This window comes from Macaca thibetana, chromosome 1 (assembly GCF_024542745.1).
Source record: "Macaca thibetana thibetana isolate TM-01 chromosome 1, ASM2454274v1, whole genome shotgun sequence".
Lineage (NCBI taxonomy): Eukaryota > Metazoa > Chordata > Mammalia > Primates > Cercopithecidae > Macaca > Macaca thibetana.
Window position 1 is genome coordinate 120,563,161 of NC_065578.1, and position 20,578 is coordinate 120,583,738.

The 20,578-nt window shown below is 39.2% G+C and overlaps 1 protein-coding gene across 5 annotated transcripts in view; it reads right to left on the bottom strand.

Annotated features, from left to right (window-relative positions):
• Positions 1-1,531: 1,531 nt before the first annotated feature.
• The window catches only part of FMO5 (flavin containing dimethylaniline monoxygenase 5), a 43,704-nt gene continuing 24,657 nt past the window's right edge, over positions 1,532-20,578 (bottom strand). For 4 of the 5 annotated variants that reach the window (XM_050750346.1, XM_050750350.1, XM_050750347.1 and 1 more), the window contains exons 8-9: positions 16,439-16,511; positions 10,318-12,986 (exon numbers count right to left, since the gene is read on the bottom strand). In XM_050750346.1, the coding sequence (XP_050606303.1) occupies positions 12,641-12,986; positions 16,439-16,511 (419 nt within the window). In that variant the 3' untranslated portion in view covers positions 10,318-12,640. Of the gene's footprint in view, positions 10,185-10,317; positions 12,987-16,438; positions 16,512-20,578 lie in introns of those variants that run through there. The other variant, XM_050750351.1, reaches the window with a different exon arrangement.

Sequence of the window (20,578 nt, forward strand, 5' to 3'; positions counted from 1 at the left end):
GAAGTTGACAGCCCACTTAAGTACAACAAATTCACTACTCCCCCATTCTTTGCTCTGCCCCTTATAAACTCATTCTTTGGCTCATAAACCGAAGACAGTTTACAGGAAGGAAAAAAAAAGGTACGATTTTACTGCAACTTCTTGCTCACCCCTCTGAAATCTTTACTGTCTGAGTACATCCTTTTTGGTTATCCCTACCTTTCTCCCTCCACCCCTCAATTCCTTACCATAGGACACTGAAGCAAGGCCCTTCAAGGTGTGATACATTAAACCTTGACTTGTGTAGTATTCAGTTTTCTGACCCCAAGGTGGTTTCACCATGCCAAATAATATGTCCTTGGTATGTATTTCCTTGCAGTAGTGAAATCAGCTTAGCAGAAACAAACTAAGTATGTTAGCCAATGGAAAACTGAAGGAGAGAAATAAACTGTTTTTACACAGCTAAATGGAAATGACTTTTGTATTATCTCCTTTGGAAGATTATCCATGACACTGTTCTGCCCTGCTCTGCTCTAACAACATTTGTAAGTTACTCAACAGTTAATAATAAAAGTCAATTTTGAATATTGCATGTTTTAGACACAGAACAAATGTAATATGACACTGTAGGAAGAATGAATTCTCATTAGTCCCAAATTCCTTTTTTTTTCTTAGATTCAGGAATAAGTAGGTAAAGATACAAGATCTTCTTAACCAGTATCAGTATAATTGCTCCCTTTAGATTTATTGCTGTCACCCCAATGCTCTTCTTTCTTTTCTTTTTTTTTTTTTTTGAGACGGAGTCTCGCTTTGTCGCCCAGCCCAGGCTGGAGTGCAGTGGCGTCGGCTCACTGCAAGCTCCGCCTCCCGGGTTCACGCCATTCTCCTGCCTCAGCCTCCCGAGTAGCTGGGACTACAGGCGCCCACAACCGCGCCCGGCTAATTTTTTGTATTTTTAGTAGAGACGGGGTTTCACCGTGGTCTCGATCTCCTGACCTTGTGATCCGCCCGCCTCGGCCTCCCAAAGTGCTGGGATTACAGGCGTGAGCCACCGCGCCCGGCCCCAATGCTCTTCTTTCTAAAGGGAAGGAAAAGAAGGGGCTAATAGGAAAAGTAATTGTTGGGGGTTGTCCTGATGTTACTGTGTCTAGGACATCATTGCCACTGGTCTCCTCAGATCGACCATTCTGCCTAATAAACAGGAAAATAACATGGGCAACCTCACATGCAAGCGTTTACACACACTGCTAAAGAGATCTCGCTTCCTCTGAGAGGTGAGGATGTGAGAATGAGGGAAGAGTATATTGATTTTACAGAACTGGATGACAGGTTAAATTGGGCATCTGGAGGCTTATATTCCCATCTCCACTCACCAAGTTTCATCCTCCATTTATGACCAAGGATAGGTATAACATCTGATCTTGATGGTTACTGTTTCAAAAAACAATCTGGTCTTTTTTTTAAAGTTAAGCATTTACTTAATCATGTAGCATAGTAATTCCCACTCCTGGATATTTATCCAAGTGATATAAAAACAAGTTTACACAAAACCTGTAAGCACATATATGTCTTTATTCATATAATAGAAAAACACAAACCCTGAAATGGAAAAAAAAAACATTAATGTCCTTCACCTGGTGATATGGTTTGGTTCTGTGTCCCCACCCAAATCTCATCTCAAATTGTAATCCCCATGTGTTGCAGGAGGGACCTATAACCTCCACATGTCAAGGGAGGGAAGTGATTGGAGCATGGGGGCGGTTTTCCCCATGCTGTTCTTGGAATAGTGCATGAATTCTCACCAGAGCTGATGGTTTTAAAAGTGTTTGGCAGTTCCTCCTTCATTCACACACACTCACTGACTCCCACCTGCTGCCACATAAGACGAGCTTGCTTCCCCTTCTACCATAACTAAGTTTCCGAAGGCCTCCCCAGCCATGCAGAACTATAAGTCAATTAAACCTCTTTTCTTTATAAATTACCTAGTCTCAGGTATGTCTTTATAGCAGTGTGAAAATAGGCTAATACATCTGGTGAATCAATAATTAAAATGTAGCATAGCTATAAATGGAATACTACTGAGTAATAAAAAGGTATAACTCAATACATACAATAATATTGATGAATCTCAAATGCATTATGGAAAGTAAAAGAAGCCAGGCTCCACTTATATGACATTCTGGAAAAAGGAAGACTATATAGTCAGAAAACAGATCAGTGTTTGCCAGGACTTGGGGGATGGGGGTGGGGAGTGATTGACTACAATATGGCATGAAGAAATTTTGAAGGGGAGTTATGGAACAGGTCTAGATCTTGATTATAGTGGAGTTATTTATACTCACCAAACTGTACAATAAAAAAGTAAGTTTTTATTGTATGAAAACTATGCCTAAATTTAAAAAACTATCACTAAAATCAGCGTCAGCAAAAGATACGAGTTTATACACAAGAGACTTCTCAACCATTGGGTAAACTAATTATTTTTAAAACAAATACCATTGATTTTAATCTTTTTATAGTTTTTATACAGGCAGAGAAATAGTAGTGATTCTGCTCACCTAAAGGAAGATAGACCCAATTCAAAGGTACAGAATTTTCCCCAAATAGTATCATACTTTTTCCTTTCCGATTCCAAAGGATTTGCATGTAAATTCTATCATGTGATCCTCAGAACCACCCTATGAGGGTTAGCAGAAGAGATATGATCAATGATACTCCATTTTATAAATGAGGTGCAGGTTAAATATTTAGCCAGTATTTCTTGAAGTGATAAGTATAGTCCATTTATTTCAACAAACCTTGATTGAGGGCCCCAATACTTGTTGAGCTTTTGCTGAGCCACCCCTGCTCTAGAGGCGCATACCCTCTTGAAATCTCTAAGGAAACTACTACAACTCTAGATAGATATGGTTTATAGTGATACTGTGACTAAATATTCACTGAAAATTTCCTCTAAAATTATAGACATACATTATTGGAATAATTAGTAACTCAATTAGCATCTTCATTAACTATGTATCTACTATGTATATATCATCACCATATGAGTATTAATTTGGTGCAAAGAGGCTGCCAACTCTAAAATTATTTGATGTAGGACAAGTACTTTTATCTTTCTAGCCATAAATTTTCTCATCTGTAAAATGAGAGGATTACGCATGTGATCATTAAATCCTGGGTTAGGGTAGGAGACATCAATATGAAATGTTTAGCTTAATATAGATACAGATCAGTAAATATTGAAATACTTAAAAATACATGTGGATTCATGTGTAATACATTACTATACACACATATATTTCCAAGTTCTGTCCTCCAAAGGCCTAGAAGCAATGACAAGCAGAAGCAAGGAGCACACCCAGCATACAGTTCTTGGTTTCTAATACTGTTCTCCAACAAAAGGAACCAGAACCCTTGAGAGAAATGCCTAATTCTAGGACTGGGGCAGGGGATATACAAGATGAGTCTGAAACATCTTATAGTGTCAGAAAGTAAACAAGTGCTTTAAAAAGACACAAAAAACTGATGGTATATCAAAGTGACATTGGAGCCAACTAAAAGAGTTCCCAATGGCTAAAGCTAGAATAATACAAAAAATAAGTAATTCAGCATTGGATTATAACCCAAATTATAAAATAAGATCCATGAGTTCATACTGATACAAGTAAATGATTGAAGAAACAAATAATTGGGAGATAATTCTCATATTGAAAAATTCCAAAAATTTATGTTCTCTACCCTTGAGAAGATGGAACATAATTCTCTACCCCATAAGCGTAAGTCGAGCTTAGTAAATTTTTTTCAAAGAGCACAGTATGGAAAGGAGGAAGAACACTACCTCAACCAGCTCATCAAGGCTGACATCTCTAGTAATGTCATTAGTGGCATGTAACCTTGATATGATATGATATGATGAGAATAGCATTTGATCTTTGATCTCTGTTTCCTCCCTGAAACTCATTGCCCCAGCCTAATCATGAAGAAATATCAGACAATCTCAAATTAAGTACAAAATACTTAACCAGTACTCTTCAGAACTATCAAGGCCACCGAAAACAAGCAAAGTATAAGAAACTGTCACAGTCTAGAAGAGCCTGGTGATGACTAAATGTAATGTGGTATCCTGGATTGGAATCCCAGGACGGAAAAAGAACATTAGGTTAAACTAAATCCAACTTGAGTATGAAACTTCCTTTTTTTTTAAGTGCCTAAGTCCTGAATGACAACAAAAGACTGAGGAACTGACAAAGATTAGAGGACACTAAGGAGACTTAACAACTAAATGCAAAATGGGACCCTGAATCTGATCCTGGAACACAAAAACTAAATTAGTAGAAAAGTGGTAAAATAGGCATGCAGTCCATGATTTACTTAATAGTATAATATCAGTGTTCATTTTTTTATTTTGATAATTGTCATAATGTTGTATGAAATATTCTCTTTAGGGAGCCTGGTAAAGAATATATAAGAACTCTATTATTTTTGTAACTTTTGTGGAAGACTGAAATAATTTCTAAATAAAAAGTCTTAAAAATCACTAACGTAATAAAAATATTTTTTTTATTAGTATAAAATAGGAATTATACCAGTGAGGAAGTCCGGTGTCATGTTCTATAGTCAGAAGATTCTTCAAATGAGAGAATGTGCATTTGAAAATAGACAGAAAAGACTCTGAAAAAAGCTTTTTTTTGTTTGGTTGGTTTTTGTTTTTTTGTTTTGTTTTGTTTGAGATGGAGTCTTGCTCTGTTGCCAGGCTGGAGTGCAGTGGCGTGAACTTGGCTCACTGCAACTTCCACCTCCCGGGTTCAAGCAGTTCTCCTGCCTCAGCCTCCCAAGTAGCTGGGACCACAGTTGCATGCCAAAACGCCCAGTCAATCTTTGTACTTTTTAGTAGAGATGGGGTTTCACCATTCTGGCCAGGATGGTCTCGATCTCTTGACCTCGTGATCCACCCGCCTTGGCCTCCCAAAGTGCTGGGACTACAGGCATGAGCCACCATGTCTGGCCTGAAAAGAGCCTTAAAATAAGTTTATTTAAAATTCTCAGAGAAAGGAAGATGCCAGTTTGAACACACCCCAGCTCCATGCCATTTCTACCCCTACCCACCCAATTTCCACAAGTCAGAAGCTATTGGTACTAGCAGATAATAGAGTACAATAAAGGCCTAAGGATCAGTGAGAGGCCTGACAGAACAGATACGGGTTCACCTCTCCTTTTGATGAAATCAGTGGTTCTGAAACTTTTACCATACATCAAAATTACCTAGAGGGTCAAATATACAGATTGCTGGTCTTTGTGCCCAGAGTTTCTGATTCTGTAAGTCTGGAGTGGGGCCTGAGGACTTTTATCAAGTGCAAGGCTGATTTTCTGCCTCAAGGACCACATTTTGAGAAATGCGGGCTAGGCAAGAGTCTAGAGACCAGTATTCAAGATCCCGAGTAAAAGGCATTGTGCAGAAAGGAGTTAGCTGACTCTTAGAACCATAATAATACTTCTCATACCTAAAAAATAAACAATTAAAAGCAACTAGGATGTGGGGGAACAAATCTCTCACACAGAATTCCAAATAATTTGTGTAGCTACTGCCCCCTCAGGGAATTAGAGCACAACTGCATGCTTGTGACTGTGTTATACCCAGACCGTTTGTTCCCCAAAGAAGACCACCAGAGTCCAGAGTCAAAGCCAAGCGGCAAGGATCTTTTACTGCAAGTTCGAACTTGGTCCCTCCATTCTACAGCATACAAGAGGGCCCCGAACAATGCGAGTGCTTGCTTTTTATAGCCCGATGTAAATAGGTTACGTAAAGTTACAGAGGAACAAGGGAATTCTTTTGGTTATAGCATTACAATTGGTTTACATTTTAAGTTATACATTTAGTAGTTTTTCTATTGGTTCCCGTGCTTTCAGTAAAACCACAAACGGCTGTGTCCTTATCGGGGATTTTCCAGGTGGTGTTTGTACTGGGCTCAGGAAGTTGAGAGATATATGGTGGGATGTGTTTGTACTGGGCTCAGGAAGTTGAGAGATACATGGTGGGATGTGTTTGTACTGGGCTCAGGAAGTTGAGAGATATATGGTGGGATGTGTTTGTACTGGGCCTGTTTGTGTTGAGCCCGGGGCTGAGGAATGTGCCTGATTTCTTTCAACTGCTTAGCTTGTAAGTTTGGCCCATGGGTGGGATCTGGGAAGTTGGACTTTGGGAGGTTTCTTACCACCTTAACTGATAAGAGTGGCTCACTTTTTCTAAACTGTTTGTACAAACAATGTGATTTATGCTGAACACTTGCTTTTCTTCTGGCAGCCTGGAATTCTGGTATGTGCTAAGCAAACAGTGCCTATGTGACTAGCCCCCACTGAAAGCCTCATCACAGAGTGAAGATATGTGAAAGTCTTTTGATTGTTTCCATTTTCCTAGAGGAAAAAAAGAAGTAAGATGATCAGCTGACTGTGAGGAAAGGAGACAACATATTTGAGGTTTGAGGAGATAGGAGATATGCAATAATCAACTAGAAGGGTGGGACAGAGAATTGTCTAGAAAAATGAAGTGTGATTGGCAGTAGCACTGAAGGCCTACCTATGTTCAGTGGTTATGAATTTAAGATAAGGCAAGTCACCATACTGGTATTTTTCTCTTGTCATGTTTAGCTGCTTTGATGCAGGCATGTAACCAAAGATGAAGTTTTTAGCTAAGCAAGTATGGAGGAGAGCAACAAAGGAATTGAGAGTGCATGGTAGGGTGTGATTATAATGTTGGACCGTGCATTTTAAATGAGGTGGGCTGGGAAATGAAGACAGCGGGTTGATGGGCAGCTCAGTGGAGTCAAAGAACTGCTGGAGTTGGAGTACCAGAGTGAATGAACTGAAAAGGCAGGAGTTCTAGAGAGCGGGATGCTTGAAATTGAGACTTTAGTGGTGTTGCAGTTATTCGTGACAATGTCTTAGATATGTCCATGTGGGTATAGGTAGTTGAGATGAGGTAGATTATAAAATCACTAGAGTAAGAAGATCACATAACTAAAGGGCCAGATAGCAGAGAGTGTTAGAGATCTACCTCAACATTTATTCTCTCTTCCTCCTTAATAACAGAACCTTGATTTTTTTCCTGAGCATATTGCCTCTCTGTATAAAGACACATTTTGTAGCCTCCCCAGTAGCTAGATATGTAACTAAGTTCTTCCAATAAGACTAAGTGAAAATGTTATGTGGAACTTTTGTAAAGTCTCCTTAAAAGAAAAGGGGCGTGCCCTTGTTACATTTCTCCTTCCTTCTGTGTAGAATGTCCATATAATGGCTATAGCTACAGTGGCCATCTTGGACCATGAAGTATAAGGTACATGCTGAAGATAGTGGAGCAGAAAGAGAAGCTGAAGAACTGTTATATCATCTCAGGACTATCTACTTCCAGACTTTTTTAATATAAAAGGAAAATAAACTTAAATCTTATTTAAGTTATTGTTATTTGGGGTTTTTCTGTTAAATGTAACTGAAGCTAATCCTAAGACATTGGATTGGTGAAAGTATTACCTACCTCAGTGTTAAGGAGTAGTTTTATATTATGGAGAGGCAGAGCGCTTGGTGCTAAAATCTTTACTGAATGAAGGGGAGTCAACAATTCTGTAAATAACTTCAATCAGAAGTTATGGGTGCTTCAAAGGAGCTGGGGAATTTGGGAAAGCAAGGCAGAACAGTGAAGGGGTGGCCTGCCCCTCCACACCCGTGGGCGTTTCTCATTAGGTGGAACGAGAGACTTGAGAAAAGAAATGAGACACAGAGACAAAGTATAGAGAAAGAAAAAGTGGGCCCAGGGGACCGGCACTCAGCATACAGAGGACCCACGCTGGCACCGGTCTCTGAGTTCCCTTTCTTTACCATCTTAAAGATAAGGGAGTGGCAGGACAATAGGATCATTGTAGGGAGAAAATCAGCAGTAAGACATATGGATAAAGATCTCTGTGACATGAATAAGTTCAAAGGAAAATGCTGTGCCTTGATATGCATATGCAGACATCTCCATAAACCTTTTAGAAGCATTGCTCCAGCAAGTCCCACCTTTTGCCATAAGGCGGTTTTCTCCTATCTCAGTAAACAGAGCATACAATCGGGTCTCACACCGAGATGTTCCATTGCCCAGGGACGGGCAGGAGACAGATGCTTTTCTCTATCTTAACTGCCAACAACTGCCAAAAGGCCTTCTTTCCTGTTGTACTAGTCCTCCTCAGCACAGACCCTTCATGGGTGTCGGGCTGGGGGAGGATCAGGTCCTTCTCTTCCCAAGAGGCCCTATTTTAGACTATCACATGGGGAGAAACCTTTGACAATACCTAGCTTTCCTAGGCAGAGGTCCCTGCGACCTTTGGCCGTGTACATGTCCCTGGGTACTTGAGATTAAGAGAATGGTGATGACCTTTAACCAGCAAGCTGCCTTCAGGCACTTGTTTAACAAAGCACATTCTGCACAGCCCAAAATCCATTAAGCCTTGAGTCACCACAGCACATGGCTCTTGCAAGGACAAGATTGGGGGTAGGGTCACAGATTAACAGCATCTTAAATACAGAACAAAATGGAGTCTCTTATGTCTACTTCTTTCTATATAGACACAGTAACAGGCTGATCTCTCTCTCTCTTTTCCCCACAGAACAGCAGTGAAATTAGGGCAGCATGAGGGTCAAGGATGACATATATATACCCTACCTTCTTTCTTGTACTAAGATCTTGGTTTTTTATGTCTTGTGTTTGATTGAGGAAATGAATTATAGACAAGGACATAACACTTTTGTTTTAAACCACAACTGAACATTAAAGATAACAAACTGATTTAGATCAATGACTCAGAGTATGTTTTGGAAGAGCATGCTTGTCCTGCAGACATTTCAAAATGTTAATCACCCTTTAATCTCCTTCATCACTTTTTAAAATTATTCACTGTTTGATTTAATCCTTCAAAAGTCATCTACCTCCCATATTGAATGTATTCATTTAACTAATTAATTCTTAACTTACTGAGGTCTTACTATGTTCCAGCCACTACATCAGGCACTAGGAACACACAGATTAAGTACAAAATGTATTCCATCAAGTAGTTTACTAGTTCAAGGAGGAAACAGGTGAGAGAACCAACTATTGTTATATAGTATGATAAGGCTATTCATAAAATGTAATTGAGAAGGACACCACAGAGGAAGGTGACCTATTTCATACTGAGGGTCAGAAAGATATTCCCTGAAGAGATAACAGATGACCTGAATCTGGACAATGGTATAGGTGTTAGCCAGCTGGGCCAGTGAAGAATTTATCAAGAGGAAAGTACAGCACAAGAATGTGTATAAAAGCATGGAAAAACTTGGCGCTCTGAGAAATTCCATTAGGCAGTCTGGAGGTTGTTTAAATGCTGTATTATTCCTAACAAAAGTAACGGGCCCAGTATTAAGTAAAATAATCTTATTTATGAATGTACATGACATCAACATACCATAAATTTGCTAGTGGGGTCTGCTGGCTTAATGTGCGCAGCTTCAAGAAAGAACATATCTAAGTGATTTTAAGAAGTTGTATATTTTGACTTTATATCACCATTTTACATTCTCTATAATTATAGTCCATACTTACTCAGCAAAGGAAGCAAAACTGCTGCATTAAGTTATCTTATGCATTATTAAAACAACTTAATTTATGGAGAAATCATAGAAAAACATAGTAATTTGAATGACTGATACTAGCCAGTTTTCATCCTCTGAGAAAATTCTGCCAGACCATAGCTCTGGGTCAAATCCTGAGCCAAAAAATAATAATAATAACTCCACATTTCTTCTTTATATTTTTTAATTTTATATGAGTTTTAGATTTAAGAAAAGTTGCAAAAATAGTACAGCATTCTCATATACCCCACATCCAATTTCCTTTATTGTTGACATTTTACATTCCTGTGGTACACTTGTCACAACTAATAAACCAATATTGATACATTATTAACCAAAATGCATACTTTATTAATATTCCCTTAATTTTTACTTAAAGTTCTTTTTCTGTTGCAGGAGCCCATCCAGGATACTACATTACATTTAGATGTCATGTCCCCTTAGGCCCCTTTATTCTGGGACAATTTCTCAGACTTTCTTTGTTGATGATCTTGATGGTTTTGAGGTAGTCAGGTATTTGTAGAATATTCTTCAACTTGGGTTTGTCTGATATTTTTCTCATGGTTAGACTGGATTATGGTTTTTGGGAGGAATATCACAGAGAGGTAAAGTGGCCTTCTTATCACTTCATCTCAAAGGTACATACTATCAATGTGACTTATTACTGTTAGTGTTAATCTTGATCACCTAACTGAGATAGTGTTTATCAGATTTCTCCACTATAAAGTTATTTTCCCCCTTTTCATACGTAATTTTTGGAAGGAAGTCACTATTCAGCTCACACTGGAGAAGTAGGAAGTTCTGCTCCATATCCTTGAGGGCAGAGTTCATAAGTTATTTGGAATTCTTCTTCATGGGAGATTCATCTATTCTACCCCATTTATTAATTTATTCAATCATTTATTTATATCAGCATGAACTCATGGGCATTTTTCATATTTTATGTTATAATTCAATACTAGGTTATTTTATTGCTCAAATTATTCTAGCTTTGGCCATTGGGACCACTTTGAGATGGCTCTTGTGTCCCTTTGACATATGCCATTGAGTTTGCTTTTTGAGCACTTCCTTATTTTCTGGCACTACAAGAATATATATATATATATATATATATATTATATATTTGTAATCGGCTTTAAAATAATTAGGAAAATGATAGAACATTTTAATGTAAGAGCAAGATATAGTAAATTGATGAATATTATTAGACATTATCAGTAATAAGAGCTTTGTATCTTAAGTTGTTTTTAGTTCAATTTCCTGTTCACATCTTACTTTTAGCTCGGTTGAGCTAAAAAATCATTGACCAATGATTTTTTTTATAACTTTACATATAATATGTACAATGAGAGAATCAATTAATTTAGAATTACATACTCCTAATTTTAAAAAGAAACCGGTGTACTTATTGCCGATAACTAGGAATTATATTATGAAAGGGCTGTTAATTCAACAAATTTATATGCTAAAAGAGAAACAAATTTATATGTTAAAAGAAATTAAAAGGAAGCAAGAGACATTCAATTTGCTTTTGATCTGCAGATTTAAAAATACTAGGTCCATTTTAATAGATGATAAATCTCCAGTATCACAAGGATTATGGAAAGCAAAAGACCTGAAAAGTAATACCAATTCTCAGTTCTAACTCTCAAAAGGCATTCCACAGGTAAATTCGGTGAAAGGGTAGGCAATTGTCTAAATGCTTAAACAAGAAGACGTTGTAGTTCTCACATTTCTGGTTCTCTTACATGTGTTTGTATTTGGAAAGACAATAATCTCTAATGTTGTTCTTTTCCATTGTTCAGATTTATCCTGTTGTTAAGTAATAAGCAGCAATCCAAATACAAACATATTGTACAAGAGCTATTTATGAACATCACCTGAGTTCAATGTGCCTGACAGCTGACACTTAGTGAATTTCTCCATGAAACAAGAACAGTGAAACTTCCACAGATGAGAAAACAGAATCATCAGTGGCACTGGGATGTAAACCTAAGTCCCTGCTTTGCATTTCATTTGCTCTGTTTTTCAGAACTACACTTTATGACATGAGAAAAACTGGTATAAGCAGAATGTTCGTACATTTAGTTAATATCAATTCTAATTTAATACATAAATGACTTGTTCAAATACTTATTACTTAGACTCCATGTAAGGGAGGAGAAAAGGGGAGAAAATTAGAGTGGGGGAAGATGAATCAAATCACATTTGTAGACCACACTACAACAGTTGGAAGCTACTTATCATATTTCCTAAGATAAAGTTGTGTTGGATCCTAATATGGGAACAAAGAGATTTAAGAAGGTAGGACAGCTAATTTAAAATCCCAAAATTCTCAACCAAGTTGATCTCATTGGCAGATGGTAGATTATCTGAATGACTGTGAGCCTAGAAAGTTGAAAGTAATTTCTTTATTGAGAAAATAAAGACATGGTCCCTAAGGAAAAGGGCTAAAAATGACCATGTATCAAGTACACTAGTGAACAGCAAGTGAAACAAAATGTCTTAAGCATCTATGTCTTATCTTAGAAACATACAACTATTGTAAGAACATTATTTCTCTTATCTCTCAGGAAACATTTAGTTATAATATGAAAAACAAATTGAGCTTCTAATAGAAAATCAAATCCTATCAGAAGAAGAGTTACGTGGAGTAAGCGATTTTACACAGATGCTGACTTACTCTCCCTACCATAAAATTTGATAAACAACAAACATTTATGAAGCATCTACCACATGTCAAGAACTCTGCTAAAGACATACAAAGATGACTAAAAGGTACCTGAGCTCACAGTCTAGGGATTACCACAAGGAAGAGTGATGGATCACGAGTGGAAGGGAGATGAGTTACTACAAATGAAAAACAGGTTTCATTGTAGGAAAAAGGAAAGTGAATTAATGCTTTTGAAAGAGACATTAAAGTAGATTTCTGGGCAATATGAAACTGAGAGTCAATCTTGTCAGATTCTGAAGGCATCTGTAGATAAGCTGCCCAATGAAAAACAGGGCAGTGATAATAGGATAACTAGAAATAAGCTATAATTATAGCAAAGAAGGCAAGAGCTAGCATAAACCTGCCCATTGTCATTGTTGAAGTCATAGAACTACTCCTTTCAACTACTCTTGTCATCAGAGGCTTCCTGATGCGATCATCTGTGGTGAGGATAGCTTTTCGGGCCCCATCCCACTTTCCAGGGCCCTGTAGACGATAGTGGATTGGGGTGCAGGGTCCCAGTAATAAGTGTAATGCCAGCTTGGGGTCAGTGAAGGCCAGAGACAGCAGATTGGGCCTGACCCCCACCAAATCAGCAAGCTCTTCCATGGTATCTATGTAGTCTCCCTGAATGGTATGGCGTTGGCTCTCCACATACCTAAAGTAGAAAAGACAGAAACCGTGGCCTAGCAATAATTCAATCAGTCAGTCAATCAATTACAGCCTTCTGAGTGCCTGCTATTGGCTTAATATCGGACTAGGAGCTGTGGAATATAGAGAAGAAAGATAAAACATTTGTCACTGTCCTTAAGGATCTTAGGATCTACAAAAGGAGATAAAAGAGATAAACATGAAGCAGAGACTTCTGAGTGGTTTCAGACTGCTAAATAGGAATGTGGAGAGGGGATAGTTAAAAGAGAGCTGTAATCGTTAGGTTCTTGAAGGATGTGAAAGATACAGATAAGATGAGGGACAGCTATAGCACATTCAGATACAAAGGACTCTGATGTTAGGAGAAAGAGAAAACCCATTACAAAAATTCTCAAGTATGGCATCCTCAATTATTTTATGAGGGAATGGTGACAGGGTCCACAGGGCAGGACTTCCCAGGGCCAATGTTAATTTGGAATCCTGAAAGGATGAGGGAGAGTGACTTACTCCACAAGAGGAAGTAGCCCTCCAAATGGAGACAAATGAAATGATTACACCAAGTACAGATTTAAAGACTTAAAACAACTTTTTAGGGGGAAAATGTGTTTGATTAACAGTGATATCTGTGTGGTGGAGTGGGATTTGGTGAGCTAATGAGTGACTTTCACTTTTTACTTTCTGTAATGAAAAGAAAGAACTGTAGGACAGAGAAGAAGAGAAAAGCCAAATCAAGCCAGTTGAGATTGAAGAATCCAGGGATAGGGACAGGAAAAAAATGATAGAAAATAAATTTGAGGTAGAACTGGTGAGATGGAATTTCAGAGGACCTGATAGAGGGTCAAGTAGGAATTTATTGAAATGGGACTAAGTTTAGGAGAGAAAAAGGTAAAACTGTAAAAAATTTGAGAGCTTTCCGTTATGAACCATATGTTGGCTTAAGGGTTTGTAGGCATACATTTATTTATCCTATAATAGTAGGTCAAGATCTATACTATTCATGAGGTTGGGCGTGGTGTTTCATGCCTGTAATCCTAGCAGTTTGGGAGGCTGAGGCAGGCAGATCACTTTGAGCTCAGGAGTTCGAGATCAGCCTGGGCAACATGGCGAAACCCCATCTCTACAGAAAACACAAAAATTAGCCGGGCATTGTTAGCGCGCCTGCAGTCCCAGCTACTTGGGAGGCTGAGGCAGGAGAATTGTTTGACCCCAGGAAGTGGAGGTTGCAGTGAGCCAAGATCACACCACTTCACTCCAGCCTAGGTAACAGAGTGAGACCCCATCTCAAAAAAAAAAAAAAAAAAAGCTAAAGTATTCATGAAGGTTTCACAAAAGAGGTTCACTATTTTCTACTTTAATTATGCAGATTAAATAAACTCATATAAAACAATGTATATACATAGCCTTTAATAAAGGTTATATTATATCCTTGGGTTACTGACTACTCAGGGTCAGAAGGTGGTTAGACAAAAATAAGTCAAAGGAAAGAGAGGAGGAAAGTTAAAATAAGATACTTTAGAGCCAGAAAAGAAAGCACTCCAAGAAGGAAGAAATGTTTAAAAGCACCAAACTCAGTAGTGAGAAGAAGGAAAATGAAGCTGGTCACAGGTGACCTTTAAGAGAGCAGTTTCCGACCGGTACGGTGGCTTCCGCCTGTAATGCCAGCACTTAGGGAGGCTGAGGCGGGTGGATCACGAGGTCAGGAGATCAAGACCATCCTGGCTAACACAGTGAAACCCCGTCTCTACTAAAAAATACAAAAAAACTAGCCGGGCGAGGTAGCGGGCGCCTGTAGTCCCAGGGGAGGCTGAGGCAGGAGAATGGCGTCCCGGGAGGCGGAGCTTGCAGTGAGCCAAGATCCGCCACTGCACTCCAGCCTGGGCGACAGAGCGAGACTCCGTCTCAAAAAAAAAAAAAAAAAAAAAAAAAAGAGCAGTTTCCGACCGGTACGGTGGCTTCCGCCTGTAATGCCAGCACTTAGGGAGGCTGAGGCGGGTGGATCATGAGGTCAGGAGTTTGAGACCAGCCTGGTCAACATGGAGAAACCTGTCTCTACTAAAAATACAAAAATTAGCTGGGTTTGGTGGTGTGCACCTGTAGTCCCAGCTACTTAGGAGGCTGAGGCAGGAGAATCGCTTGAATCCAAGAGGCAGAGGTTGCAGTGAGCCAAGATCGTGCCACTGACTCCAGCCTGGGTAACAGAGTGAGGCTCCGTCTCAATAAATAAATAAATAAATAAATAAAAATAAAAAGGGCAGTTTAAGGAGTAAGGATGGAAGTTAACAATGCAGAAGGCTTAGGAGGGAGCAAAAGGTGAGAATTTAGAAAATTTAGTGCAGGCTGGGCGCGGTGGCTCAAGCCTGTAATCCCAGCACTTTGGGAGGCCGAGACAGGCGGATCACGAGGTCAGGAGATCGAGACCATCCTGGCTAACACAATGAAACCCCGTCTCTACTAAAAATACAAAAAAATTAGCCGGGCGTGGTGGCGGCACCTGTAGTCCCAGCTACTCGGGAGGCTGAGGCAGGAGAATGGCGGGAACCCGGGAGGCGGAGCTTGCAGTGAGCCGAGATCGCGCCACTGCACTCCAGCCTGGGCGACAGAGCGAGACTCCGCCTCAAAAAAAAAAAAAAAAAAAGAAAAGAAAAGAAAATTTAGTGCAGAAGTTTGGCAGTGAAAGGAAGGAGGAAAATAGGAGAGCGCCTGGAAGTGGTAATGGAATTAAATAAAAACTTTCTTCTCCTCCTACATGAAGGAAAGTCATGCTAGTATAATCAGTTGAAGATAACCACCTCTTTAGGCCTGGAACGATTGTCTGTCAGTTTTCCACAGAAATTTGGAGACTTACCATCAATTTTCACTTTGTCCAAATAAAAAACACCCAGCGATTGAGCTTAAGTTGTGAAATTCAGACTGCTAAATGACTGTGTTCACCAAAACACTAAGCAGCTGGCTGTTACCATGTTCCCAGCTCACATGGACTCTTCATACCATGAGCCACTGTGACTTGAGCATGCTGTCACATGAGCATAGCCAGCAAAGCGGCCACTGCAGACTTGTAAATCTACCTACAGATTTGTAATTCACCCATAGCTGCCTCTCATTCATCCACTGTCACTCTTCCTTCCTCTGGCAAGTCTACTAGCACGTCAAGTAATCCTCACAAAAATAATACACCTTCTGCCTTCTGATTTTATTTCCAAATGTGTTTTCCGATGTGACTTTTTTAAGGCATTAAACATGGGATTTTAGACACCTAAAACTTTTCTCTCCTTTCTTATCCATATTTAGACTACTAGTGCTATTTCTCCATTCTATTGTCACAGACTATTTTTCCTTTTTTCTTCATAATAGAATCTAAATCCTCAAGCTAACATGAGGAAGTTAAATATAGTACAATATTTCTCTTATTAAGAAATAAGTAGAAATGTAACCGTATATCTTCCTGGGAGATCTTCTTACCTTTTTTCAATTTTCTCTTGAGTTTTAGATATTTCTGCCATCATTTCACTCTGTGAGGGCAATGTCTTTAGCCCTAAAGATAAAAATTAAAATTTTAACTGTAAAATTACCTCAGTAGGAACACTAATCCTATAAACAATTACTATGCTATGGAGAATTCAAAGAAATACAGGATAGTTTCCTGTACTCAAGGAGGTTACAATTCCCTTGATCATTACTCTACCACCACCACAATATAATATTAACGTCTGTAGCTTACTCTACTTATTCTCCTTTGTCTTTGGAAGAGATTTCCCCTACTCTGACTTCCAACCAATACCTGCCTCCTCCCTGATGTAGTCTTTCAATTGGGAAATGAAATATGGACATGAGAAAATGACCTTAAAAGTATATGGAAAATCAGTTACAAAGTTAAAGGGCAGGGGAGTGGGGAAACACACCTGCACCTGTATTCTTCGTAACAAAGGGGCCTTATATCAACAGAAAGAGAAGGAGTACAAATAATTTTTTTTTTTTTTTAGACGGACTCTTGCTGTGTCGTCCAGGCTGGAGTGCAGTGGTGTGATCTCACTGCAACCTCTGCCTCCCAGGTTCAAGCAATTCTTTTGCCTCAGCCTCCTGAGTAGCTGGGACTACAGGTGCATGCCACCAAACCCAGCTAATTTTTTTTTGTAATTTTAGTAGAGAGGAGGTTTTATCATATTGGTCAGGCTGGTCTCGAACTCCTGACCTCAGGTGATCCATCCGCCTCTGCCTCCCAAGGTGCTGGGATTACAGGCATGAGCCACCGCGCCCGGCCAAAATAAAAAATCACTTTTTAATGCCTAAAGTCCTGTGGAAGATAAGCCTCATCTTTAAACATGTTTCTTTGATAAGAGTAGGGGTTAAGGCCAAGGGGAACTCGTAATACCTAATCTTGACTGATAAATTTAAGTATGATGCATACACAGTTCCATTTGTAGGAATTATATACCAAGGACAGGGCTAGACAAAGGCTAAATAGTATTTAAATCAGTATGAATAATGCTAAGCTTAAACAATTAGTTGTATGCCCCTATAACTAGGGACTATGCCATGTAGAAGATTTTGGCCACATCCAGTCCTAAGGTGTCACTCCATAAAATTGTGGAATATAGAATTTCAGAATGGCAATATATTTTACCTGATACAAGTGTTCTTTCTACAAGTACTCTAACCTTGTGGTTATCTCATTCCTCTTTAAACATCTCTGGTAAGGCCAGGCGCGGTGGCTCAAGCCTGTAATCCCAGCACTTTGGGAGGCTGAGGTGGGCGGATCACGAGGTCAGGAGATCGAGACCATCCTGGCTAACACGGTGAAATCCCATCTCTACTAAAAAATACAAAAAACTAGCCGGGCGAGGTGGCGGGCGCCTGTAGTCCCAGCTACTCGGGAGGCTGAGGCAGGAGAATGGCGTAAACCCGGGAGGCGGAGCTTGCAGTGAGCTGAGATCCGGCCACTGCACTCCAGCCCGGGCGACAGAGCGAGACTCCGTCTCAAAAAAAAAAAAGAACATCTCTGGTGATGGGTATCTATAATAATTATATCTGAGGTGATTATACAATTATTTGACTGCTCTAGCTGCTGGAACATTATTATTTTTATTGACCCCAAGATCCGACTCTGCATTTGTACCATTGACCAAGCTCTGCCTTCTGGAGCCACAGAGTTTAATGTTAATACATGACAGCTCTCGAAATATTTGGAAATGATTGTAGTAACTCCTTTAAGTCTTCTAATTATCAAGCTAAAAATACATGTTTCCCATATAACGGGTTTCACATTCTCTGCCATCTTGCTTGCCCTTCACTAAGCATACTCTAATAACTATCCTGGTGTATCCCTCTTAAAATATGGAACTCAGAAGTTCATCACTCTCAAATAGCCTTCTGTGGTTTTCCATGTGTTTTTACATTTTAGCCATGGGAATTATTACTTATCTTCACAAATCAATTAGGAAACACTGAAATGCTTCATTGAAGATTAATCATAGGTCTCTTTGGATATTCAAGAAATGCCTTTTGAGAGTCAATTTCCAAATTATTTCTCCACAACCACAAGTTTTACTTCTATTAGCTAGAAACATGAAGGAGGAGGTGTATTTCTTGATTGTGGGAGACACCCAATTCATAAATGAGAGAAAAAAAAAAAAAAAAAAAACCCTGTATTTCTCTGTCTGTCTATAGATAGATAAAGATGTATATATATCTTAGTCTAGATCTCATGGGGTGAAAAAATTTTTACAAATTAAAAAATTTTAAAAAGATGTATACATCTTTTTACCTATATAACCTGTGGTACAGTTATGTCTTAATTCATAAATTTTGTTTTTGCAGTGTTTCCTTGTTTAGACATATTAGCTTTACCATATTTCTTATCTCCCTCCAGATCTTTCCTCCCCATCTTAGATTCCCAATTCAAATGAATGGCCTCAACACCTGAACAGATTCTTTTCTGTCTCTCTTCTCCAATATGCTTTCTGTCACCAAATTCTTCAGATTTGCCTGTGAAATTTCGTTTAAGTCTGGCTTCTCCAATTCCTTTAGATTGTCATTGCCTTGGTTTAAAGCCCTCATGATGTCTTACTGAGACTTTTACCACAGGCTCTTACTGACCTATTTCCCATTTCACTCCTCTCTAACATATCTTCTAAACTGCACATCTGATTTGACTCCTCTTCCACATAAAATCCTTCAGTGGTTCTCCACTGTGTACCTTAAATACGAACTTCTTGATATTGCCTGTGAATATGCCTAGTTTCATTTTCCTTCATTCCTATAACACTTTATTTACTAGCATTCTGAACTACTTGCAGTTCCCAGAACTCTATTTGTTCTGTCACTTTTATCTAACTTTGCATAAACAGTAGTGATTATATCCCCTCCATGGTCAATATTTCCCTGTTCTTTTAGTAAATTCCTATGTAGTTGTAGGGAGAATTGGGTACTTATTGCCCGTTACTCCCATGGCAGCTCTTCTGCATTGCTACTGGAGCACTTGTTTAGGGTCTAGTTAAATATCTGCTGAATGAACAAATCATTAAGTGTCTGTTTACTTGTCTGTGTTTGATATGGTTTGGCTGTGTCCCCACCCAAATCTTATCTTGAATGGCGGGTCCCATAATCCCCATGTGTCATGGGAGGGACCTGGTGGGAGGTGATTTAATCATGGGGTGGTTACCCTCAGGCTGCTCATGCTGTTCTCATGATAGTGAGTAAGTTCTCACAAGATCTGATGGTTTTATAAGGGGCTTCCCCTTTCACTCAGCACTCATTCTCTCTCCTGCCACCCTGTGAAGAGGTGCTGTCTGCCGTGATTGTAAGTTTCCTGAGGCCTCCCCAGCCATGCAGAACTGTGAGTGAATTAAACCTCTTTCCTGAGTAGTAGAATTAAACCTCTGAGTAGTAGAAACTACTCAGACTCAGGCAGTTCTTTATAGCAGCATGAGAATGGACTAACACAGTCTTCCTTGCTTGACTCTGCATTCTAGAAAGTTAGGGATTTTCTGTTTGGTCATATTTGCATCTCCAGCCCCTAGCAGAGGGCCTGGTACATACTAAGAGGTCAGTATATGTTATCTGAAGAATGTTGAAGAACAGTGAGGAACTGAAGTTCAGAGATCTTCCAAGGGTTCCAAGACAAGGTGGGAAGGAAGAGAGCCTGAATTATAGTTCTGTGGTAGCAGGCCTTCAGTCTGCTGTCAGCCTAAAGCAGGTTGTATCTGTGTACTCCTGACTTGCCCCTGCATATTTCAATGTATAGCTGATGTTATGAGACAAAAGAGATCTGGCTCCCATTCTGCAATTTCAGTCCAGTTCAGGCTTTTCAGGCTCTTAACATAACTGGAAATTGGCTAAGGTAGCCCAGACGCTGAGATCCTCAGGTAAGAAATTTTTACATCAGAATTTAGAATTTCATTTACCTCAAGGCTAAACTGGCATTTATTAGAATAGATGTTTATTAGATACCTCTTATGTGCTAGGCACTGGTCTAGACTTGCAATACAAAGGCAAATAAACATGAGTCCTTTACTTAAAGAGCTATCACTATACTATGAAGGGAGGGAAGAAATATGCATAGGCTTTTCCTATACAAATAAAAAGTAAAGGGAGGCATATCAA